This window comes from Choloepus didactylus, chromosome 15 (genome assembly GCF_015220235.1).
Source record: "Choloepus didactylus isolate mChoDid1 chromosome 15, mChoDid1.pri, whole genome shotgun sequence".
NCBI classification, from domain to species: Eukaryota; Metazoa; Chordata; class Mammalia; order Pilosa; family Megalonychidae; genus Choloepus; species Choloepus didactylus.
This window is the reverse complement of record NC_051321.1, coordinates 40,452,948-40,479,094: the sequence shown is the minus strand read 5'-3', so window position 1 is coordinate 40,479,094 and position 26,147 is coordinate 40,452,948. Positions and strand designations below refer to the sequence as shown.

Here is a 26,147-nt window from a genome sequence, read left to right as displayed (position 1 = left end):
TGATGGCCTCTCTTCCCACGGGACTGAGCCTGGCAGGGAGGGGCGTGGGGCCCCTGGCCGCAAAAACTTGCAGATTTTGCTGATCTCAGTAGTTCCACGTGTTTATGAGTGTTGTATGAAGTATGCCCAAAGTCAAATTGCTCTGCAGTGTCCAGTCCACGCAATTCCTGGCTTTCTACCTACTTCCCTGGAGGAGTAACTAAAACATACACCTCACCAATCCTCCATCTTGCCCTGCCTCCTCCACATGTGCTCTTAAGGAACGTGTTTTCTGCTGTTGTCAGTGGTATGTTCTATAGATGCCTGTTAGATCTAGTTAGCTTCAGTGTGTTCAAGTCTTCTATTTCTTTACTGATGCTTTGTCTAGTTGTTCTATCCATTATTCAAAACAGGAAACTGAAGTCTCCAACTATTTTTGTTGAATTGTCTATTTGTCCCTTTAATTCTGTTAGGTTTCGCTTCATGTATTGCTGGGTGCATTTATGTTTATAACTGTTATATTCTCTTGAAGGACTGACACTTTTATCATTATAAAACGTCCTTCTGTTTCTAGCAATAATTATTATAAAGTCTATATCTGAAGTCAGCATAGCCACTCTAGCTGAATTTTGGTTACTGTTTGTATGGTATTTTTTTTTCATCCTCTTAATCTTAATGTTTCTTTGAATCTCAAGTGTGTCTCTTGGAGACAACATTTGGTTGGATCATTTGCTTTTTATCCATTCTTCCAATCACTGCCCTTTGAGAGGTTAATCCATTTCTATTTAATATAATTACTGATAGGGCAGGATTTATTTCTGTTGTTTTGCTATTTGCTTTTTATATGTCTTATGTCTCTTATTTCTCTATTCCTCTGTTATTGCCTTAATTTGTGGTAAATAGATATTTTCTACTGTCATTTTAATTCCTTTGTCATTTCTTTAAGTATATATTTTGATGTATTTTCTTAGTGATTGACTTGGGGAATACAATTCACATTTAACTTACAACACTTTTTTTGGAGTAATACCAACTTAATTTCAAAAGTATACAAAATCTTTGCTCTTCATAGCTTTGTTCTCTCCCTCCTTTATGTTAATACAAATTACATCTTTATACATTGTGTGCCCATCAACACATATTTATAGTTATTACTTTATGCAGTTGTCTTTTAAATCAGAGAGGAGGAACAAAGGAGTTATAAGCAAAATTACATTTATGCTGTCTACTATGTTTACCTATGCATTTACCTCAAACAGTGCTCTTTCTTTCTTCATGTGGATTTGAGTCATTGTCTATTGTTCTTTCATTTCATCCTGAAAGACTCCCTTTAATATTTCCTGTAGAGTAGGTCTGCTAGCAACATGCTCTCTCTATTTTTGTTTATCTGGGAATATCTTACTCTCTCCATTTCTCCAGAATTGTGTGTTACATGTAGAATTCTGGTTGTCAGTTTTTGTTTTTGGTTTTTTTTTCTAGCACTTTGAATGTCATCCTATTGCCTTCTGGTCTCTGTCACTTCTGATGAGAATGCAGCTGTTAATGTTACTGAGGATTCCTTTATATGATGAGCCACTTCTCTTTTGCTGCTTTCAAGATTCTCTTGTCTTTGCCTTTTGACAGTTCATAGTATGTCTAGGTGTGTATCTCTTTAGGTTTATCGTACTTGGAGTTTGTTGCATTTCACAGAGGTTTAGACTTAGTGTTTTTCATCAAATTTGGGACATCTGGGGCCATTATTTCTTCAAATATATTTTCCTGCCCCTTTCTCCTCTTTCATTTTGGGACTCCCATTACGAGTATATTGGTAAGCTTGATGGTATTCCACAGGTCTCTGAAGATCTGTTCATTTCTTCTTCACTCTATTTCTTTCTATTCTTCAAACTGGATAATTTCAATTCACCTATCTTCAAGTTCACTGATTCTTTCTTCCGTCTGCTCAGTTCTGCTCTTGAGCCTCTCCAGTGAATTCTTCATTTCAGATACAGAATATTTTTTAAATAATTTCTATCTCTTCATTAATATTTTTTATTTTGTGACTGTTCTCATACTTACCTTTCATTGTTTAGATGTGGTTTCCTTTAGTTCTTTGTACATATTTAAAACAGATGGTTTAAAATCTTTGTCTAGTTAAGTCCATTGTCTAAGCTTCTTCAGAGACAATTTCTATTGACTTTTTTTTCTGTGTATGGATGGCACATTCTTGTTTCTTTGTATGTGTCATAATTTTTTGCTGTTGTTGAAAACTGGCATTTAAAAAATAATATAATGTGGCAACACTAGAAATAAGATCCTCCCTCTCCAGGGTTTGTTGTTGTGACTGTTGTGTGTTTGTTGTTTCTCTTTGCTCATTTACTGAGTTTCCTGAACTAATTCTGTATAGTCTGTATTCTTTACTGTATGTGGCCACCGAAGTTTCTGCTTGGAAGATTCGTTTAAACACTTGGAACCAAGAAGTCTCTCTGATTTTGCAGAGGAACTCTCTCTGCATGTTGGCGCATATGTCCAACACTCAGCCATGCTTCTGACAACCTGCTTTAGCCTTCACTTCCTGCTTCTATAGAGTCCTAAGGTTAGCCAGAGATAAGCGTAGGGCTTCCTCAGTTGTTTCCTACACATGTATGTGGCCTTCTAGATTCCTAGGAATATGTCAGAGTTTTTCAAAGCCCTTAAAGATCTCTCATTCCCCAGCTTTCCTTTCAAGCTTTTTGGTTAATATATTTTACCACCTCAGGCAGCTGCAATGTTAATATATTTGCTCATAGCTGTTTTTGACAAGTGTTCCCCTCTCCCTATTGGGGAAGAAGGCTTTCTCCACTGGGGAAGTTCCAAGTCAGGTCAAATATAGAGAGCCTTATTAGTGAGGCCTTCCAGGGAACAATGAGATAGGTCAAATAATAACAATTCTTTGAGAATGAGACTTTGAAAGGGCTCCAGCTCTGTTTTGTTTCCTTTGGTGGCTGTGAGGCTACTGGAGAAATTCAGGCTGTTAATTTTCAAGGATATTACAGAGCTGGAGGGTACAGGATGGGATAGGGAAAACTAAAACATCAGAAAGCTCACTGTTCTTACTGAAAGTCAGCCATTTGTGTATAAATAAATGCTATAAAGCTTTTGGTTAATTTCCAGAGCTCCGAAAAAGTTGATTCTGAAAAATTTTGCCAGGTTTTCATTGCTTTTATGGAGGTGTGAATTTTTGGAGGTCCTCGCTCCACTAGTTTCACTGATGCCCTGCTCTTGACTTTGACTTTTGTATTTGAAAAGCAGTCGGTATATTGCATAACCTATACATGCTACCACTCCACCACCACTTTTGAGAATCACATCCTAATGGAGAGGAATGATACGGTTGAAGAGGCCATAATGCAATACAGACATGTACGTCTGCCTTTAAGAAATTTAAATCTAATTTCAAGCATAAGACACAATAAAAGTAAAAGACAGTATCAGTGTCTAGCACCCTTAGGAGTTCAGTAAATGCTGACTTAATAGATAACAAAATAAGCCCTAATTGAGAGATAAATGTGAGTCCTACAGAATTTCAGAGAAGGGGTTCACAAAGCTGGAAAAAGCATCACAAAGAACAGAGATCTTTGCCTGTGTCTTGATAGAAGAATAGAATAATGGTGAGAAGAGTAAAGAACATACCAAAAAGGAAGGCTTGTTCGAAGTTTCAGAGGCCTTTAAGTATTCTTAATATGAGCTTATATAATTTCTGGCTACAAATCCTTTGTCAAATATATGGTTTTCAATATTATAGAACTAGTATAAAGCAACAATCATTTGTCTTAAGAAGAGGGTTCACCTTTCAGTTTAATGGGAAATAAACTTAACAAGGTAGGGGTTAGTTAGTAAAGGGCCTTCAATGATAAAGTAAGGAGTTAACACTTGATTCTATAGGCCAGAGGTCATCAAACTATTGCCATGTCCCTCAGGCCAAATCTAGCTGGCTACCTATTTTTGTAAATACAGTTTTAATGGAACACAATCATGCCCATTTGTTTACTATTGTCTGTGGCTGCTTTGGTGATACAATGAGCAAGCTGAATAGTTACAACAGAGACCATGTGGCCAAAAAGCCTAAAATATTGACCAGATGACCCTAATACTGGCTATGACCCTGGCCCTTGCCTTCTTTATGTTGCCCATATTTAGGCTCTGGCTCCAGCTCCAGCCCTGAATTATAGAAGGTAATTAAAAGTACAAATACGACTTATGTGGCTACGTTGAAAATAAAGATGAGATGCTCAGCACCAAACTGGAGAAGATTTTGCAAGACTTTGTGACTTATTGAAGGAAAAGAGTAAAAGGTCAAAGAGGACTCCAAGGTTTTGAATTTTTATGACTGGTTGAAAGATGGTAGTGATAACTAAAATTTGTAGTTTGGAGGGAAAAGTAGTTTAAGTGAAAATACAATAAATTTATCTTTAGACATATTACATTTCAGGGGATAGTGAAATTTCCAACTGCAATATTTAAAAGTAGTTAAGAGCTATACTACTGCAACATGGCAGAGATGGCAGGGTTGAGAATGAGATCTGAAAGCCATTAGCATAGTTGAAGCCACAGAAATGAAAGAGACCTAGGATGAGTACAGAGAAAGAAGAATTGAGTGGAAGTCTGGGTAGTAGGATATACTCACATATATGAAGTAGAAGGCAGGAAAAAATCAGCAGAGACAGAGTAGAAGTGGCCTGGGAGAAAAGGCAAGAATCAGGGTAGCATAGTACAAGTCATATAAGCTAAGACAATTGTTTTTAGAATTAAAGAACAGGATGAAGAATTCAAGTCTATATAGGAAAGAGTGATTCTGAATGAATAGAAGGACAATTGGAATGGCAAAGTGTCAAAGATGTCAAACAGAGAAATCTATCAAGGAAGGTGTACTTAATTTTTCAGATGCATTTCTAAAATTCAATGCCTTTTAACTTCTGTGCTAGAAATCCTGCAGAGAAGACTGTACATCTATTTAGGAAAAACTATTCAGCCTTTTCATTGTTTTAACTTTTACTAAGAGATAATGAGTCATGTCTTAGAGAGCTAAAGGATGATCACAATCTCCGTGAAAAAGGAACTCCAAAAAGAGGATTATATAAAACTACCAGCAACAAGAGAGAAAAGTAGAGTCATAAAAATTCTGATGAATAGATTTATAAAAAATGGAAACAATAGACAAGACTGGAAGGATAATTATATGCAGTGGTCACTTCTCTCAAGATTGCTGCACTTAATTACATGCCTTGACCAAACAACTCCCCTTAATTAAATTAATTATCTTATTGTATTAAAACTGTTTGTTTACATGCGTAAGACCTAATCAAGTTTGTGAGGGATGGAATCTTTTCTTACTATTTATATCGTCACTACCTAATATCCACATATTGGAGAAATAGTCATTTAAATACTGTGCTTATATATCTTCTTTGTTTCAAGTTGCTGGGAAAACGTAATTTGGGTCCAAGAAGTATTTGTTTTTCACTTCCAAACTGGAAAATGCAATTAAAGGTATGAGTTAAAAATCAACTCAGTGACCTACAGATTACACAAAGTAAACAAGAGACGTTGAATATAGGCATTTGACTAAAACATGGAATACAATGAGAGAAATTATATTCCCAATAGCTGACATATGCAAGGACAAACTGACAAAAATCTAAGAGCTGAAGTACTGAACATCTGTAATGAGAAAAAACTTGCAATAGAGAGCAGAAAACATTATTTAAATAAAACCATTTAAAAAAACAAAGAAAATCAATAGAAGTGAGTAGGATGTTTTAAGCTGTGGCATAAAGATCCTTTAAGAAAATGTTCAATCAGAAAATACAGAAGGAAACAGGATTAGAAATAAATATTCTATAGGGAATATCAGAGAGCATTGAGACACTTTATGACATCCAATTTCACTTCAAAACCAAATGATTATATTGTTCATAAAATGCATTAGCCTTGACATGGATAACTTTTTGAGTCGCAAATAAAAATAAAGGAATAGAGGAGAAAATTAGAAGAAGAGGATGAATAAAAGGATTATGAAATTATCTGAGTTTCAATTGGTTACCATACTTTAAAAGGGAGAAACAATGCATATGAATTCCCAACAAAGGTATAAAAGGAGGTGGGAAAAAAACAACAAAAACTGGAGAAACAGAAGTGTGATTCTCTGTACTAGCCATTAGGTGGTGCCATTTGCCTAGGATGCTTCAATGGTAGGGGTGGAAAAAACAGGTACCTAGAATGAGCAATTGTTTGGCCATTTGAAGGTATAAGACTTTTATAAGCTGAATGTTTATAAGTTTTGGGGTGTCAGAGAATGGCCTCACAACATTCTATTTATTATGTTAATAAAAACTTTAAAAGCAAACATTTCGTAGAGCCACCATTACGAAAACTCATCAACAAATTAAACCTATGAAGGGTTTACTATAAAATGATCATAAAAAATACAACTGTAGTTGTCCACTCACCTTTACCACATTGTCCCCTGACTGTCCATTATTACGTAAACAATCTAGACATATAGCAATTTGTGGGTCACTTCTGTGATAGTCTTTATCATCTTGATTTTCATCACCTTCTTCATCTACTTTAGGTTTGTCAACTTTTGAAGCATCATCTGTATAATTTAAGCAAAAGAAGTCAGATGTAACAACATTGATTTTAAAGTTAAGCCAAAAAAAATTAATCATCAAAACAAAACTCTATTTTAAAAAACATTTCTTAACGGTTTTTGAAGAATAAATGAAAATTTTAATACATTTAAAAATGGTCCAACCAACTCAATAAACAATGGAAATATTTTTGTCAGTGGAAATATATGTCAATGACTTATTAACATAGCTTATGAGGTTCAGGCTCCCTGGGGCATCCAAATGAAAGAGTCAGGACTAGTTACATTCAGTTGCAGAAATGACAGCCATTGGTGATTAGACCACTTTAGGTAGTAGACACATTATAAAAAAACTTCCAAATTTTACATACGTTCAAATTAAAAAACAACTACCCATTTTCAAACTAACTACATTTTAAGTTCTCAAAATTTCAAATTATTAGATACTCATAAAGTCAGCTAGTGAAATGAGTAGAATAAATTAGCTTTAACATGTATGTAGCCATTTAATAACATGTTAAAAACTGCATTAAAGAAAACTGAATGGCAAACTTTATATAATATACAAATGTTTAACCTAATACCTGTAGCCTATAAAGCAACTATATTTATTCATTCATTCATTTGAATCCTTTAGACATGCATTGTGGGAGGCCCTGAGCATAAAGGTGCTATTATTCCCACTATTTTAGTGGTCAGGATACAGGAAGACTAGCAGTGTGATAAGGACTTTGATGGGAAAGTGTAAAATGGACTATATGCGCATGCATAAAATAGGTGATAAACTCACACTCTGAGGTGAAGTAGAGATTCAGGGAAGATTTCCATATGAATTATTTTTAAAGTGAAACCTAAAGGAATTAGCCAGCCATGTATTTCAGAGCAAAAGGCCCGAACAAGTGAAGCCCCAGCTCCTCTTCAATGACTACAGTAAAAGCATTACTTGAATCATAAAGGGTGGTAGGTTCTTTTTTTTTTTATGTATACATATGGAACCCACATAGACAGGAGCTGCCTTCTATGATCCAAACTCCCAGCTCCAGGAAAAGAGCCAAATTCTATACCCAAACTAAAGATCAAATATTAAAACAAAGCTACCCAAGCAGCTTAGATGAGATTCACAACGTCAACTGTAGTCCTTCACAAGTCAATCTACAAAATACATGGATTCATACATAGACTAAACCATAAAGCTTGTGATGATGATCCTCTTAAACAGGTAGTAATAACTAGACCATTTAATTTTATGTTACCCTCTAATGTTACTGAAGCACTACTGCCAAAGTTGCAATCTACATTTGGGTAAAACAAGCCTTTAGTTAAGATTTTTTTTTCAGGTTCAGCTTTTTGCCCATCTTATTATAGATCAAAAATAATCTCCTGCTATCTTATTCTAGTCATTCAAAACTATTCTCAAACCTCCCCTGCACAGGTAGGTTAAACTTTTACAACTATGATACCCATTTTACAGATTTAAAAAAAGATAGCATTTTCCCATCAATATGAATGACAAATAATTGATAAAATCATCTATGATCTTATGGAAAACGTTTGGGAGACTGAGCTCACAAGTGAACCTATAAAAAATATACATACATTCCTTTCTAAAAGATTTTAATGGCAGTTAATGCCGTCTTGAATTAAATCTCATTAAAATAACAATGAGAAAAGACATAACTTCCTTATAATTTCAAATATGTTGTCCTTTTTTTCCTTTGTGTGTATAATATACATACTAAAAACCTTTCCATGCCCAGTAACATTCACCACTTTGCTGTAATTGCTGTTAAAAATTACTGATTCCAGAGTCTCCTGGGACCCAGAAGAGAAATTTGGACATTCAGTTAAAAGTAATGGGCAAAATTCCCATAAGCACCAGAAATATTTTTCAAACCTCCAAAATATTTAAGTTTGTATCATCTGGGCTTTAGCTATGAAAACTTCAGTCCAGAGTATCTGAGCATAGCAAAATCCCCTGATCTGGCTGTCAGTCACTTCTCAATTCCTTCTCCTATTAAAACAAACACACAACATAAAATAAACAAAACAAAAATCCCTAGGTGTCTAGTTGCAAGTTATGGGTAGTTTTTACTCCAGTTTCTTTAGCTCTCCACAAACACTGCTATAATCACCTGGTCAGTTTTCTGTTTTAGCTCCTTTTTTTATGCCCAAGTCCAATTTCGTCTATTTCCAATTACTCTCAACTGGAGTGACTTAATATCTATATACATTTCTATAAAATCTCACGAAGAAAGACTTACAACATAAATGAAGGCGTGCATGAATTTTGGGCAGGAGAAATTTGAGCTTGATGAGAGATAGTAGTTCACTACAGTATTAGTTCAGCTACAAAAAGCTGACCAATTTGAGAGACATTTCTAAATTATTTTTGACGTCAGATATAGATATAGGAAAAAGTCACCTTGTCCATTTTCTTGAGGCTTATTTTTCTTCCAAAATTCAGATTCACGCTCAAGTTCTTCTAATTTAAGAGAGAAAAAGGTATAAAGATCATAGAAACAATCATAATATCTTTAAAAGAAATGTTGATTTCATAAAACACAAAAATTTGCCAGAAGCTAAACAACTTACGTTCTCGTAGTCCAGGGACCAGCTTAAATATAATTTCCTCTAATGTATTATCCAACCTTTCAAAGGAAAAAAAAAGTATATGCAAGCAATGAGACATCAATATCCAATATGTAAATAGTTTGATATTTGTATCTCATATGTATTCCACAATATAGATCATAAACAAATTTAGCACAGTTGCTAGACCAAACTTCTCTGCACATGGTGCACACCTACTTCTAGCCTTCATCTCAGTGGCAGATAATTAAAAACTGGTCCCAGTGCCCACCTCTCCCTATATCCCTGGCCTTTTCATATATCCCTAAGAATGCCTTGTCTTTTCCAATCTGTTTTTCTCCCTCATGCTCTTCACCCTGGCTCAAACACTCTTTTCCAATTCTCCAGCCAATCCAATGTTAACTTTATTCCTTAAGACAACTCAAATTCTAACTCGTTCACAAAGTTTTCCCAAACTACTTAATAGTAGTAGTGTTTAAAAGTACTATTTCTTCTCTTAATTTAATGTTTTTGTTTTTGTTAAATACATGTGCATAAGTTAAAAATCAAACTGCCTCATAAAATTTATATTAAAAATGTAACAATTTTATGCCCACTCTCCCTATTCCTGATTACTACAATCCTGAGGCAAAAAAACACTTTCAAATTCAAGCTACTTCTTCAAGTATTTGCTTTTGTATTTCTAGAAAAATCAAAGCCATGCTTTTTTCTGTTATGTCTATTTTTTCTGACTTCCTTTCATGAATAAAGGTTTAGTTCTCATTTATCATCGCCCCCTTTCCTTCCAACACACACATTTTCCCTACTCCCATCTTCCCAATCTAGTTTTATCACCAATTTTTGTCCAGTATTCATTGTTTACAGGGCTATGATTATATAAATATTCACAGTGATTATATGTATATCCCCTCATTCAACTGTTTTCCATCCCTGGAGATAGGAACTGCTTTCTTTTCTTCATATTCCATGTACCAATTCCCAAACTCTCCAAAACAATCTCTTCTTACTAAGTACAAAAAGATCAACTAGTTTCATTTCTATTCTGACATATCCCATCACCACCTTGGATGTTCTTTCTGCTCATCTATTTTAAGATTAACCTAATCTCCATGTATGTACCCTCCATCCCTTTGTCCCTCTCTCTTTGCTCAAAATTATCTGCTACAACCACAACTCTATTTAATCCAACTCTCTAGCAATTTTGCTCTTGCACTCATGTCTTGAGAAAAACATGCAACCACACTCCTTCAAATTCATAATCATACTCAAAGGCACCTTTAAGGCTGCCAGGAATCATACTATGCTTCTCTAGTTCATTTATTCTCTCACTTCCCTGGGCAACAAACTTTTTTTTCTCTCTCCTCAACCCCCAGCATTCCCTTTCCTCATCCTTACGCTTGGCTGATAAACAATTTCTCCTTCAATGAAAAGTACTGACGCAATGAAAAACATCTACAGACTCCAACCAACCACCATATCTTTCTAACTACCAGCATTTGAACACGTGTATTTTGCCCTCCTGCCATCCCTCGCTACAGATGATCTGTCAGTGCTCCTATAAAAAAAAACATTCTGCTTTTATGCATGATTACATTCCATTCTCTCTCCTCTACTCAAGAACACTGATAAAGCAATCCCCCTACATTTCATTCTCCTCCAGTATTAACTTTCTGCTCTCTACTGGGTCATTCCCTTCAAACATACTTTCTTTCTCACATATTGAAACAAAGAATCTTCTTGACTGCATTTCCCCTGTCAACTACTGACTCCCATTTGAAGCAATACTCCTATGTTTCTAATTTCTCTTCCTCCCTTTCTCTCTTGAAACAATCTAGTTAGGTTTTTGCCTCCCAGCACAACTGAAATGCTCTTGTCAAGGCTGATGACTTCCATGTTGACAATTCCAACCATTAATTCTCAATCTTCACCTTATTTGACCCATGAACATTTGACACAGTTGATCACTCCTTCTTTGATACACTTTTTCCTGGCCACAAGGGTACCAAACTTTCCTGGTTTTTCTTCTCAGTTTTCTTTGTTGGTTCCTCCTTTTTTCCCTGACCTCTTAATGCTGGCATACTTTCAGGCTCAATCCTTGGCCCTCTTACTCTTCACTCTCTGTACTCACTTGCTCAGTGATCTCATCCTGCCTCACAGCTTTAAATACTTTTTATATCCTGAGGTATTATCAAATGTTTATTTCCAGCCCAGATGTTTCCCCCTGAATCCCTGAACTGTCCAACTTTCTCTCTTCTCTGAAATGACTAACAGACATCTCCAACTGAACTCCTGATCTGCTCTTACCCACGCAATGCCATATCCTTAGCCTTTCCTATCTCAATTAAAACTACTCCATTCTGCCAGATTCTCATCAGGTCAAAAACCTTAGAGTCATGCTCAACTCTTATCTCACATCCTACATCCAATCCATTAGTAAATCTTGTTGGATCTACCTTCAAAATATATTCAAAATATGATCGTTTTCTCACCACCTCTACTGCTACCAACTCTTACATAGATCACTACAGCTGCCTTCTAAATGTTCTCTCTGCTTCTATTCTTCCCTACCCTACTATATGCAGTGCATTCTCAACACAGTCACCAAAATGATCCTTTTAAAACTAAGTCAGATCATGTCAATCCTCCTGCTAAAACCCTGCAATGGCTCCCATTTCACTCGGAGTAAAAGACAAAGCTTCATAAGGCTTACAAGGTCCTTCATAATCTAGACTTCCATTATCTCTCTGTCCTTGATGCCCAATACTCTCTCCACTCACCATTCCCCAGTCTCAATGGTTTCCTTGCTGTTCCTTGAACACACTACAGGTACTCTCCCGATCTAGGTCCTTTGTATTGGTTGCTCCCGCATGTGAATGTTCCTTCCAGATTTATATACATGGCTAACTTCCTCATAGCCAACAAGTCTCTGCTCTAAATACGACCTTCTCAATGAGGCTTAGTCTCACCATCTTATTCAAAATTGCAATCTGCCCCTCCCTTCACACTCCTCATCCCCCTTCACAGTGCAGCACATTTCTTTTGATTTTTCCTTTTGAGTTTTCTAGCAATGTAAGTTATTTATTATTTGGTTTACTGTCTGTCTCTCCATACAAAAAATATAAACTCTACAAGGGCAAAAGTCTTTATCAGTTTTGTCCACTAAGAAATCTCAAGCACCTAGAATGGTGCCTGGACATAACAGACATTCAGTTAATATTTGTTGAATGAATGACTTTCCTTCATATGGTTCCCCATCCTCCTTCTACCATCTATATTAATGATGTCTAATAGAAATATGTAAATCAAATATCTGATTTATAATTTTCTAGTAGCCACATTAACAAGTGTTTTACATGTGTCATGTAAAACTAAGTTTAATGTTTTACTTGTTTATATCAATTAAAATATATTTAATAATACATTTATTTAATAATTTTATTTCTTTAACAATAAAGTTGCTTTTAATGTGAAAATATTTACATTGCTTTGGGTTTTAAATTTAAATTAAAAGTTCTGTTCCCCAGTTGTACTAGCAACCTCTCAAGTGCTCAGAAGCCACACATGGCAAATGGCTACTATACTGGACCTCACAGATATTGTGCTGATTTGAAGTTATTATGTACCCCAGAAAGGGCCATGTTTTTTAATCCATTCCTGTGGGTGCAGACCTATTGTAGGTGGAACCTTTTGATTACGTTTTTTCAACTGAGATGTTATCCACCCAATTCAACTGGGACTTAATCCTTTACTGGAGTCCTTTATGAGAGAATAGAAGCCGAAAAAGCTGAGAAAAATCAGAGAGAAAAACCCAGAGTTTGGAGAGAGCTTAGAGAGAAAAGCCCTGGAAGAGAAGATCCACAGACACTCAGAGAGGCGGTCACTGGAACCAGAAGCCGAAAGCAACAAGACCCAGGAGTGAAGGACCAGTAAGATGCCAGCCATGTTCCTTGCTACTGACAGAAGAACCCTGGATGCCAGCAGCCTGTCTTCAGAGAAGGCAGCATCCTGTTGATGCCTTAATTGGGACATTTCCATGGCCTTAGAACTGTAAACTTGCAAGCAAATAAATCCCCACTGTAAAAGTCAACCCATTTCTGATATATTGCATTTCAGCAGCTTTAGCAAACCAAAACAGATACGGACTGTTTTTTTCTAGACCTGCTGCACAAGTGTCATACTGCAACTTCCTTCACTTTTCTCCTACATCAGATTCCCTTTCTTTTTCTTGGTTTATGCTTCAACGCTTCCTGAGAATGAGCACACAGGGGTAAATTATTTGATACCTGTATACCATTGTTATCTACTGAAGAAGTTTTAATTCTTATTTCTTGCAAACAAAATCTGATTATGTTCTGGCAGTAATGTGTCCAGCTTCAAGGATAAATCATGATTTGTTTCCTAAGGCATCTCAAAACCCTCACACCATCCCATTCCCTAAGGGTTGACACATGACTTAGTTCTGGCCAAAAAGAGGAAGCCTGCTGGGGACAACCTCTAGCCAAGATTGTTCCCTCTCTGCTACCTCCTGCTATGCTTAAGTCTCCCACCTCTGCTAAATCAAACAGCTTTCTAGCTTCTAATTGTTGCTAATATTCTTTTGCTATCATCTCATCTCATCCTTTCAACAAGTATTTATTGAGCACCCATTATGTGCCAGGAGCTATCCTAGGTGCAAAGTATACATAAGTTCTTGTTCTTATTATCTCTGTGAGTTTATGTCTTGAAAGATTCCTTTGCAGTCATTTTCATAGGATTTCAGGAGGGAAAATGATATACTAAAGAGTACATCATTAGATAAACTGACAAAACCGGAATATGGATGGTAGATTAAAGTAGTATTTCAATGTAATTACACTGTGATTTATGTAAGATAATATCCCTCTTCCTAAGAATATACATACTATTTAGGGATAAAAGCCAGGATGTAACTTATTCTCAAAGAGTTAAAAAAAAAAATAAAGACAAAGAACTTGTGTGCATACACATGATAAAACAAATGGGATAAATGTTAACAACAGGCAAATCCGGTATAGGGGATACAAGTGTTCCTTGTAATATTTTCATTTTTGCAACGTTCTGTAAGTTAGAAATTATTTCCAAATGAAAGTTTAAAACATTATGACCTTGTACATTAGCCAAAGGATGAGATTTGTTAGTGATTGGATTCCTCCAGTAATCTAATGGTGAAACCGTAAGGTTAAGATAAATTGCCTTACAATGTAGCACTTTAGAATGGAGTAGGTAATAATTATTAACTGTCTGTTATAGTTTTTGGTTAAAACATTAGGAAAAAATATTTGAGAAGTTTGCTTTATTCTCCTCTGAAGTTTTTATGTCAGGGTTTCTCAACCTCAGCACTGCTGACTTTTTGGGCATGGTAAGTCTTTGTTGTGGAGGACTGTCCTGTGCATCGTAGGACGTTGAGCAGCATCCCTAGCCTCTACCCACTAAATCCCAGTAGCACCCACCCAGTTTTGACAATCAAAAATGCCTCCAGGCACTGTCAAATTTCCCCTGAGGTGGTATGAATTGCAGGATTATCCTTGGCTGAGAAGCACCGAGAAGCAACTAGCGGAAGTCTTGCTCGAGACTACAGACCAGAGTAGACCAGTGGTTCTCAAACTTTAGCATGAATTAGAATCATCCGGAAGGCTTGCTAAAATAAGCTGGGCTCCCCTGTCCTGAGTTTCTGTTTCAGTAGGTCCTGAGTGAGGCACAAGAATTATCATTTCTAACAAGATACCAACGGCTGGGGCCTACACTTTAAGAACCACTGTAGACATTTATCTGTAGATGAATTACTCTAACTATAGGCACTGAAATGGAAATAAATGTCTGAAGTATAAGACTTGCAAATCCAGATTTACAGAATGATGGCAAACACCACAGATTTGAGAGTTGGAAAAGACCTCAGAGAACATTTAATTCCACTTTAGGTGTGTACTTGCCTAAGGTCACACAGCTGATCAGTAGTAGAGCTATGATTGGAATGATGAGAAGAAAACGGGTCTAGAGGTGAGGACACCTGGCCTGTAGCTTGGAAGTGACATTTGAGGTGTGCTGTGAGACCTTAGGCAAGTCATGTCACTTCTATAAATTTCATTTTCCTAACCTGGAAAAAGAGAATTTGGATTAGGATCTTATAGACTACTTCCAGCTTCAAAAATATATGATTACACTTTGTAAGCCAGGAGGTAAATAACTGGATATAGTCTTTTAAAAAAACCTTTAAGTTTATACAAATGTTTGTACACCCTTTTTTGAATATATAATACATTTTAAAAAATCAATAATACCAAGATTAGTTTTCTTTACCATTCGGTTTACCCTCTTTCCACTACCATGTAGCTCAACATAATAAAGTACTAAAATACTGAAAATTACTCTTAGAACCTAAGAAAAAGTTATGATTTTTAACATGGAAATGTCTTCTTAGATATTTAAGATGCTCAGCCTTATAGTTTAACTCTTCTTAATAAAATACTTTAAAATGAATAAAATGCTTTAAAATGAAAATCATAAAATTCCTAAGACCTACGTTAACTAAGTCAATATACCAACAAATATGATGTATAATAAATATTATTTTCTCAATTTACTTAAATTAAATGAACTATAAAATGCATTTACTTACCTTAACATTTCTAATGGATTTGTCTCATGAACTTGGTTGCCACATCTAGGACAATCATTGCTATCTTCAAAATGCTGGACAATACAAGTCTTACAGACTAAGGAGAAAGGTATTAGGTTAAAATGCATCATTTGAACTTTCATTTAAAGTTAAAAATAAATGTAACTATAAATAGTCCTTAAAAATTACCTACTACAGGTAAAATACTATTCTTTAATCAAACTTTATTTTAAAATCTTAAAATGCACCATTGTAATGAAACTCAAACGAAATGAAAGTTGACTGCCACAATATAAAAAGTACATATTATATTGCTTATTATTTTTCTTAAATACATACACAAATCAAGTAATTTGTTCATACTACTTAAAAACACTGGAGCAAAACCTACAAAGTAGGTTTTTCCCATCTAAAGAAGTAGGAAAGAGAAAGGCAAAACTAATCTGCATATTGACCGTGTTTTAAAACTTCAACTTCTGTGTGAGACCAAGGGAAGATATGTTTATCTGGTGCATGAACTAAATTTTCTATAGCACACTAAACAATTTAACTTGTATGGTCAGTTTAGTCAAACACCATAATTACATGGAAGTGGGATCTGATAGGTTTGTACAGGTTAGTGTGAAATTCCAATACATCCCAAAGTAAGTTGGGCAGAAGAGGAGGATATATTTGCAGGGACCCCTGGGGAACTGGGGAAGAATACAGAAATGTTGGCCTTTCCCACTGGGTTGTTACGGGTGTTCTTGCAAAAGTTGAGGACTGACAGTTTGGTAGGATAAGTCCTCAATCTTGGAACATGCCCTTATGAAGCTTGTTACTGCAAAGGAGAGGCTGAGCCTACTTATAATGGTGACTTAGTTTCCCCCAGAGAACCTCTCTGTTGCTCAGATGTGATCCCCTCTCTCTCTAAGCCCATACGGCAAGTAAACTCAATGCCCTCCTCACTACATGGTACTTGACTCCCAGGGGTATAAATGTCCCAAGGGTCATGACTCCTGGGGATGAGCCTGGACATGGCATCATGGGATTGAGAAAATCTTCTTTGACCAAAAGGGGGAAGTGAAATGAAACAAAGTTTCAGTGACTGAGAGATTTCAAATGGAGTTGAGATGTCACTCTGGAGGGCATTCTTATGCGCTACACAGACATCCCTTATTAGTTTTTCGTGTATTGCAATAGCTAGGAGGAGATACCTGAAACTGTCGAACTGCAACCCCAGTAGCCTTGATTCTTGAAGACAGTTGCATAACTTATGCAGCTTACAGGGTGTGACTGTGTGACTGTGAAAAACTCATGGCTCACACTCCCTTTGTCTAGTGTATGGACAGAAGAGTAGAAAAATGGGGACAAAATTAAATGAAGAATAGGGTGCAATGGGGGGTGGGGGTGGGGGTGGAATGTTTTGGGTATTCTTTTTTACTTTAATTTTAATTTTAATTTTATTTTATTATCTTTTTGGAGTAAGAAAAATGTTTAAAAATTCATTCTGGTGATGAATGCACTACTATATGATGATACTGTGACTGGCTAATTGTACACTGTGGATGATTGTAGGGTATGTGACTCTATCTCAATAAAACTATTTAAAAAAACTAATCTGCATTTACTTCTTTTGCTAAAAATGTATCTGAATGCAACATAAGTTGTTCTGAATAAACTATGAGAGTTTTCAACATGTTTGGATTACTTACTTATTTATTTATTTATTTTTATTTTGAAATAAATTCAAAGTTATATCAACAGTTGCAAAAACAATACTAGCCCCATACATAGAATTCCATCATACCCTGACCCCCCTCCCCCGATAGCTCAATCCACCAACTTTAACATGCTGTCACATTGCTATTTCTTTCCGTCCCTCCCTCCCTCCCTCCCTGTCATCCATCATCTATTGCTCTGTCTTCTGAACATATGAGAGTTAGCTGCACACATCCTTGAACATTCACTATAATTCATGTATACACTTCCCATGAACAAGAACATTCTTTCATGCAATCCCATTAAGTGCAGCTAAGAAGTACAAGAGATACAACAATGATACAAAGCTGACATTCTATATTTCCTTTTCCTTATGTCTCAACTGTGTCCCTTTGAGCCACCTGTCCTCTATCCTCCTGTCCCATCCAAGTTCATCCTTAGCATTCAATTGTCATCTAGTTAGACTTTTTTTTTTTTTTTCCAGTTGTGGAAACCTATATACAGCTTAAATCTTCCCATTCCACTCCATCCCTAGCCTTTCATTAGTGGGAATAATCACGTTTAGAATGTTGTAATGCTCTTTCCCACCATCCATTACTAGAAATTTCCCTTCACCTCAAACAGCAACCCTACACTCATTTCTTAACTCCCCATTGTCCCTTCCCCCATTTCTCTTAACCCAAACTCTACTTTTCATCTCTATGGTTATATTCTCTGATAAATTCTTTGTGTTTACTGTGGGGCTTAAAATTAACCTCTTAAATCCATATCAATCTTGTTTTTCTTTGATACCACCTTCACTTCAATAGGACACATAAACTATGTACCTATATTCCTTCATTCCCCCACCTTTATATAGTTGTCTAAAATTACATATTTTACATTGAGTTCAAAACCACTGATTTGTCCTTAGAGTTTGTGTATTTTATATCATGTAGGAAGTAACTAGTGGAATTACAGTTCAAACATTATTGACTTCCATTTGTATTCCATTGTGGTTGGAGAATGTGCTTTGAGTATATTCAATTTTTTTTTTTTTAATTTCTTGAGGCTTGTTTTATGTCCCAGATTATGGTCCCTTCTGGAGAAAGATCTGTGATCACTAGAGAAAAGTGAGTGTCCTGGTGATATGGGATGTAAGGTACTATATATGTCTGTTAAAATTCTCTATATCTCTTTCTCCTTTCCCTGTCTCTTCTCCAGCAGGGCTCCCCTCAGAATCTGAAGTAGGGCAGGTCTTTCATCGGCAAAGTCTCTGAGCATTTGTTTGTCTGTGAAAAATTTAAGCTCTCCCTCAAATTTGAAGGAGAGTTTTGCTGGATAAAGTATTCTTAGTTGGAAATTTTTCTCTCTCAGAATTTTAAATATGTCATGCCACTGCCTTCTCACCTCTATGGTGGCTGCTGAGTAGTCACTACTTAGTCTTATGCTGTTTCCTTTGTATGTGTTGAATTGCTTTTCTCTTGCTGCTTTCAGAACTTGCTCCTTCTCTTCCGTGTTTGACAGTGTGATCAGAATATGTCTCCGAGTGGGTTTATCTGGATTTATTCTATTTGGAGTTCGCTGGGCATTTATGCTTTGTGTATTTATATTGTGTAGAAGGTTTGGGAAGTTTTCCCCAACAATTTCTTTGAATACTCTTTCTAGACCTTTACCCTTCTCTTCCCCTTCTGGGACACCAATGAGTCTTAAGTTTGGACGTTTTATTTTATCTATCGTATCCCTGAGATCCATTTCGATTTTTTTTATTTTTTTCTCCATTCTTTCTTTTGTTCTTTCATTTTCTGTTCTGTGGGCTTCTAGGACACTGAGATGTTGTTCGGCTTCCTCTAGTCTTGTATTGTGAATATCCAGAGTCTTTTTAATTTGGCCAACAGTTTCTTTTATTTCCATAAGATCTTCTATTTTTTTATTTACTCTTGCAATGTCTTCTTTATGCTCTTCGAGGGTCTTCTTTATGTCACTTATATTCTGGACCATGGTCTTCTTGATGTCCTTTAAATCCTTTGCCATGTTTTCATTCCTCGATTGTAGTTCTTTGATTAATTTTGCGAGGTATAGTGTATCTTCCGATATTTTGGTTTGTGTGTTTGGAGTTGGATTCTCCATATCTTCTGGTTTTATCATATGCATTAAGATTTTCTGTTGTTTTTGGCCTCTTGGCATTTGTTTTGCTTGATAGGGCTCTTTCAAGTTGTAAAGAAAAAGGGATATCAATCTAATTTTTCAGGAACACAGTTTGGTGACGTACACTTTCTCTAACTAACCAGCAGATGGCGTCTGTGAGTCACCTATATCCCTCAAGTCAGTTCTCCACCTTGTCCCCGTGGTGTGTGGGGACATGATTCTTGTGGGTTCAGTTGGAGAACTCAGTTTGGGTGTGTTGCTGGAGCTGTCTGCCCTGAATGTGGGGCATGTGTATGGGTGGCCAGGGAGGAAGGGCAGTTCTAATGTTCAAATCCCCCAGGATCCTGGAGATTCAAGGCTGCCACAAGAGTCTAAGCCTTCATTTCAGTTCAGCACCAGACCCTCTCTCTCGCTGATCCATAAACCACCAGACTTGGCATAGCATCCCTGGGTTCTCTGAGCGGATTCCCCCCTCCCAGCTGCGTTCCTCCAGAAGCTCAGCCAAGGGAATGCTGTGCTACGTCACCAGTGCACACCGTCCCACAAGGGAAGCCCCGGGCCGCAGGGCCATGCAGTGGCGCACTCCCAGCCCGAAGCAAAACTGGCCGAACGGGGCGTCTCAGCCCCCTCCTCCTCGCACAGTTCCTCCTTCCCCGCTCCGGGACAACTGGTGGGGCTCTGGGCTGTGGGCACGGCCCCGGGCAGGAGTTTATCCAGCCCTCCGGGGGGCCAGCTGCTAGCCGCGGGGTTTCTTTCTGCTTCCGTCTCTCCCCTCCGTTCCCCCAAACCTAAGGGTATCTGCTGTGGGCTATCTTCCCGGCCAGACACCGAGAGGCCAGCCCAGCCCCCTCTTGCTGTGTTTTACTGCGTGGTTCCCACAATCGCGGCTGCAGCCACTCCTTTTTTTTTTTTTTAAAAGAGCCAGCTGGTCTCCATACACTGAACTCTGGCTTCCCCAGCCCGCTGTGCGGCCGCGGGTCTTCCAACCAGCTTACTCACTCATTTCAGAATGCCGACTCCCGTTTTCACCAAGTATACGGCCCCTCTGGAGCTAGGAGCCCTCGTCGAGCTGGAGCACTGCTGTAACCGGTATTCTAGGTCACCTTCTGGTTTTTAGCTAGTGTTTTTCACGGAGGCGTTTTTTCGCCCTGTCTCAGCCAGCCGCCATCTTAGTTTCTCTCTTGCAATGTCTTCTTTATGCTCCTCTAGGGTCTTCATTATGTCCCTTATATCCTGTGCCATGGTCTTCTTCATGTCCTTTATATCCTTTGCCAAGAAGAGTACTGTGTCTCTTCTTATATTTTGATTTGGGTGTTTAGGATTGGGTTCTCCATATCGTCTGGTTGTATCATATGCATTAAGATTTTCTATTGTTTTTGGCCTCTTGGCATTTGCTTTGCTTGATAGGATTCTTTCAAGTTGTAAAAAGAAATACCAATCTAATTTTTCAGAAATACAAGTTGGTGGCGTACACTTTCTCTAACTAACAAGCAGATGGTGGCTGCGAAGTCACCTATACCCCTCAAGTCAGTTCTCCTCAACTTTGTCCTTGCGGAGTGTGGGGAAATGATTCTTGTGGGGTTTGATTGGTGAACTCAGTTTGGGTTTGTTGCTGGAGCCATCTACCCTGAATGTGGGGCGTGTATCCGGGTGGCTAGGGAGGCAGGGCAGCTTTAATATTCAAACCCCCTAGGTGTTCCCAGAGATTCAAAGCCGCTGCAAGAGTCTAAGCCTTCGTTTCAGCTATGCCCCAGACCCCCTCTGTTGCTGACCCACAAACCACCGGCATTGACGTAGCGTCCTAAGTTTTCCAAGTGGACCCCCTTCTCAGCTGTGATCTTCCAGGACTTCTGCTGTGCTACATCACAAATGCGCGCCGTCCCTCAAGGGAAGCCCTGGGCTGCCGGGCTATGCAGAGGCACTCTTAGCCTGATGCAAAGATGGCTGAATGGGGTGTCTCAACTTGCACCCCTCCTCGCACAGTTCCTTCTTCCCAGCTCCGGGACAACTGATATTTTGATTTGGGTGTCTGGGATTGCGTTCTCCATATCGTCTGGTTTTATCATATGCATTAAGATTTTCTGTTGCTTTTGGTCTCTTGGCATTTGCCCAAGTGTCTCTAGCCCACCGGGAAGCCAGCTGCAAGCAGAGGGGTTTCTTTCTCCTTCTGGCTCTCCCCTCCGCTCCCCTGGCCGTGAGGGTATCTGCAGCGGGCTATCCTCCACGCCAGACACCGAGAGGGCGGCTCAGCCTTCTCCTGCTGTGCTTCACTGCGTGGTTCCCACCATCGCAACTGCAGCTGCTCCTGGGTGTTCCCCCCCCCCTTTCTTTTTCAAAAGAACCAGTTCGTCTCCAAACGCCAACTCCTGGCTTCCCCATACTGCAGTGCGGCCGTGGGTCATTCAGCCAGCTTACTCACTTGTTTCAGAATGCAGACTCCTGGTTTCACCAAGTGTATGGCCTCTGTGGTTCTAGCAGACCTTGTCCAGCTGGTGCATCGCTGAAACCGGTATTCTGGGTCACCTTCTGGTTTTTATCTAGTATTTTTCACAGAGGTGTTTTTTTGCCCTGTCTCACCTACCCGCCATCTTAGGTTCTCCCATCCTGTAACTTTTGACATGTTGTATTCTCATATTCATTTGCCTCAAATATTTACTGATTTTCTCTTATAATTTCTTCCTTGATGCACTGCTTGTTTAAGAGTATATTGTTTAGCCTCCATACATTTGTGAATTTTCCTGCCTTCTGTGTTTTATAGATTTCCAACTTCATTCCATTATGATCTGAGAAGGTGTTTTGTGTAATTGTGATCTTTATAAATTTATTAAGACTTGCTTTGTGACCCAACATGTAGTCTATCTTAGAGAATGATCCATTAGCACTTGAGAAAAATGTGTAATGGGGTGTAATGTTCTATACACGTCTTTTAGGTCTAGTTCATTTAACACATTATTCATGGCATTTCCTATTGATCCTCTGTCTGGATGTTTTATCTATTGAGAAGAGTGGTGTATTCAAGTCCCCAACTATTATCATAGAGATGTCTATTTTTTCCTTCAGTTTTGCCAGTGTTTGCTTCATGTACTTTGGGCATTCTGGCTTGGTGCATAAATATTTATGATGGCTATATCTTCTTGATGAAGTGTCCCTTTTATTAATACATAGTGTCCTCCTTCGTCTCTTTTAATTGTTTTACATTTGAAGTCTAATTTTCTGAAATTCTTGTAGCCAGTCAACATATTTTGACTAGGGAGTATAATCCATTAACATTTAACGTTATTACTGTAAAAGCAGTATACTTTCTTCTACCATTTTTCTTTTGGGTTTTATATGTTATATCTTATTTTTTTTTTCTCCTTTTACCCTTATTGATAATCTCCATTTTTACACTCTTCTCCCAACAACTGACTTTGCAGAAATAGAAAAACCAATAATCAAATTTATTTGGAAGGGCAGAGTGCCCCAAATAGCTGAAAATATCTTGAGAAGAAAAATGAAGTGGGAGGTCTCATACTACCTGACTTTAAAGCATATTACAAAGCTATCGTGGTCAAAACAGCATGGTACTGGCATAAAGACAGATATACTGACCAATGGAAGAAAATTGAGTGTTCAGAAATAGACCGTCTCATCTATGGATAATTGATCCCTGATAAGGCAGTCAAGCTAACTCAACTGGGAAAGAGCAGCCTCTTCAACAAATGGTTCTTAGAGAACTGGATATCTGTATCCAAAAGAATTAAAGAGGGCTCCTATCTCACACCTTATAAAAAATTAACTCAAAATGGATCAAAGACCTAAACATTAGTGCTAAGACCACAAAAAATATTATTAGAAAATGCAGGGAAGTATCTTAAAGATCTTGTGATAGGAAGTGGTTTCCTAGACACACCCAAAGTGCAAGCAATGAAGGAAGATGTGGACAAATGGGATCTCCTCAAAACTGAACACTTTTGTGCATCAAAGGATTCTGTGAGGAAAGTAAAACGGCAGCCTATGCAATGGTAGACAATATTTGGAAACCACATATCACATAAGGGTTTAAAATCCAGAATATATGAAGAGATCCTACAACTTAACAACAAAAAGACAAAGGATCCAATCAAAAATGGGCAAGACATGGACAGACACTTCTCTGAGGAGGAAATACAAATGGCTCAAAAACATCTGAAAAGATCCTCAACTTCACTAGCTATTAGGGAAATGCAATTCAAACCCACAATGAGATATCATCTCACAACAATAAGAATGGCCACCATTAAACAAACAGTAAACTACAAATACTGGAGAGGATGTGGAGAAATTGGGACTCTTATTCACAGCTGGTGGGAATGCATAATGGTACAGCCGCCGTGGAAGACAGTTTGGCGGCTCCTCAGAAAACCTGATATCAAGTTACCCCATATTTCAGCAATTTCACGTCTCGGTCTATACCCAGATCTGAAAAGAGTGACACCAACAGACATTTGCACACCGATGTTCATAGCGACATTGTTCACAATTGCCAAGAGGTGGAAACAATCCAAGTGTCCTTCAACAGACAAGTGAATAAACAAAATGTGGCACATACATACAATGGAATACTATGCAGCAATAAGAAGGAACAAGGTCCTGAAACAGGGATGAATCTTGAAGACATAATGCTGAGTGGTTATTAAATCAGACACAAAAGGATATATTGTATTTTACCACTAATGTGAACTTCTTGAACAACGTAAAATCAGTGTCTTATAATGTAGAATACAGGGACCTAGAGATAGAAGCTAGTAAAAGGGGAATGATAACCTAATATGTACAGACATGTAAATGAAGGTGAACTTAAAGGTACAGGAAGAGACAGAAGTGATACAGTTCATTAATGGGATTATAAGTATCAATGCCGCATTGAAGGCAAACATGATTGAAAGTTTCTTTAAAGGTATGTATCCCACAAGTGCTTGCATGATCTACTTCTACAGTATGACACTGGTACAAAGAGTTAACTACAGAAGGGTATACGGGAAAAACTACATATAGCATATTATAGAGAAATAAACAGGAATACCTTACCAGTTATCACACTAATAATAGGGATAGAGCTTTGGGGTGTTTTGGGTTATGATAATTGTTTAAAATTTGAGAGTCATGATGACTGTATAACTAAATGAAGATAATGTGAGAAACTGATTATTTATTTTGGACAAAATATGTTATGTGAAAATAGGAGACCCCTACTTAAGAAGTCAAGTCCTCCATCTTGAGGCCTGCTCTAGTGAAACTTATGGCTATAAAGGGGAGGCTAAGCCTACCTATAATTACTCCAAAGAGTCACCTCCAGAGCACCTCTTTTGTTGCACAGATGCAGCCTGTCTCTCTCTAAGCTCAACTCTGCAAATAAATTCATTACCCTCCCTACTATGTGGGATATGACTCCCAGAAGAGTGAATCTCCCTGGCAACGTGGGGCAGTACTCCCAGGAACGAGCCTGGTTCTGGCCTAAAGGATTGAGAATACCTTTATGACCAAAAGGGAGAAAAGAAAGGAAACAAAATAAGGTTTCAGTAGCTAAGAGATTTCAAATAGAGTTGAGAGGCTATCCTAGAGGTTACCCTTATGCAAGTCCCAACTAGATATTCTAAATGCCCACAGAATGCCAAGCTCTAACCAATAGTAGTCCTGAAAATACTAAAGAATACCTAGGTCCCTATCTGAGACTCATAAAAATTTCACTAAGTTTACTTTTCAGAAACTTAAATCCCCAGAGTGTTCCTATACCAGATAAGTCCCAAAATCCAGAGGCAACAGCCTCTGAGAACATCAACCAGGTGCATCTGCCTTCCCCATGATGCTGACACCCATTTTCAATATGAACAAGTTTGGCTGGTCACTGCCCAGATATCCCTGAAGATTGACACAGTGATCAAATGAGAGAGAGGGATAGCAACTGACAAGACAGGACTTAACAAAGGATTAAGAATACTGAATCTTTATATAAATAATTTTTTTTTAGTTTCCAGGGTACTAGGATAGCTAGAATGAAATAACTGATGTGATGGAACTGTAGCATAAAACATGCTTTGAAATTTGCTCTATAGCTACTTGTTAAATTGTACTTTGAAAGTTACCACATTTTTATATATATGTTATATTTCACAATAAGGAAATAAATTATAGAACAGTAACTCATAACATTATGTGAAATTTGCTCTGTAACTACTTGTTAAATTGTACTTTGAAAGTTATCACCTTTCTGTATATATTTTATACCTCACAATAAGGAAATAACTGAAATGGTGTAACTATACCCCATAACATTCTTTGAAATTTGCTAACTACTTGTTCAATAGTACTTTAAAAGTTATCACTTTTCTGTATATATATATTTCACAATAAAAAAAACTTAAAAAAAAGAGAAAAAATATGAAAAGATGCTCAATTTCACTAGCTACTAGGGAAATGCAAACCAAAACCATGAGGTATCATCTGACACCTACTAGAATGGCCATTATCAAAAAACAAACAAAACAAAAA

General features: G+C 37.5%; 1 protein-coding gene across 8 annotated transcripts in view; it reads right to left on the bottom strand.

The window, feature by feature from the left end:
- The window catches only part of PCGF5 (polycomb group ring finger 5), a 179,266-nt gene that overhangs the window by 55,269 nt on the left and 97,850 nt on the right, over positions 1–26,147 (bottom strand). For all 8 annotated transcript variants that reach the window (XM_037804091.1, XM_037804084.1, XM_037804087.1 and 5 more), the window contains 4 exons: positions 15,810–15,906; positions 9,179–9,234; positions 9,009–9,068; positions 6,444–6,592 (listed from right to left, as the gene is read on the bottom strand). In XM_037804091.1, coding sequence (XP_037660019.1) covers positions 6,444–6,592; positions 9,009–9,068; positions 9,179–9,234; positions 15,810–15,906 — 362 coding nt within the window. The remainder of the gene's footprint in view (positions 1–6,443; positions 6,593–9,008; positions 9,069–9,178; positions 9,235–15,809; positions 15,907–26,147) is intronic.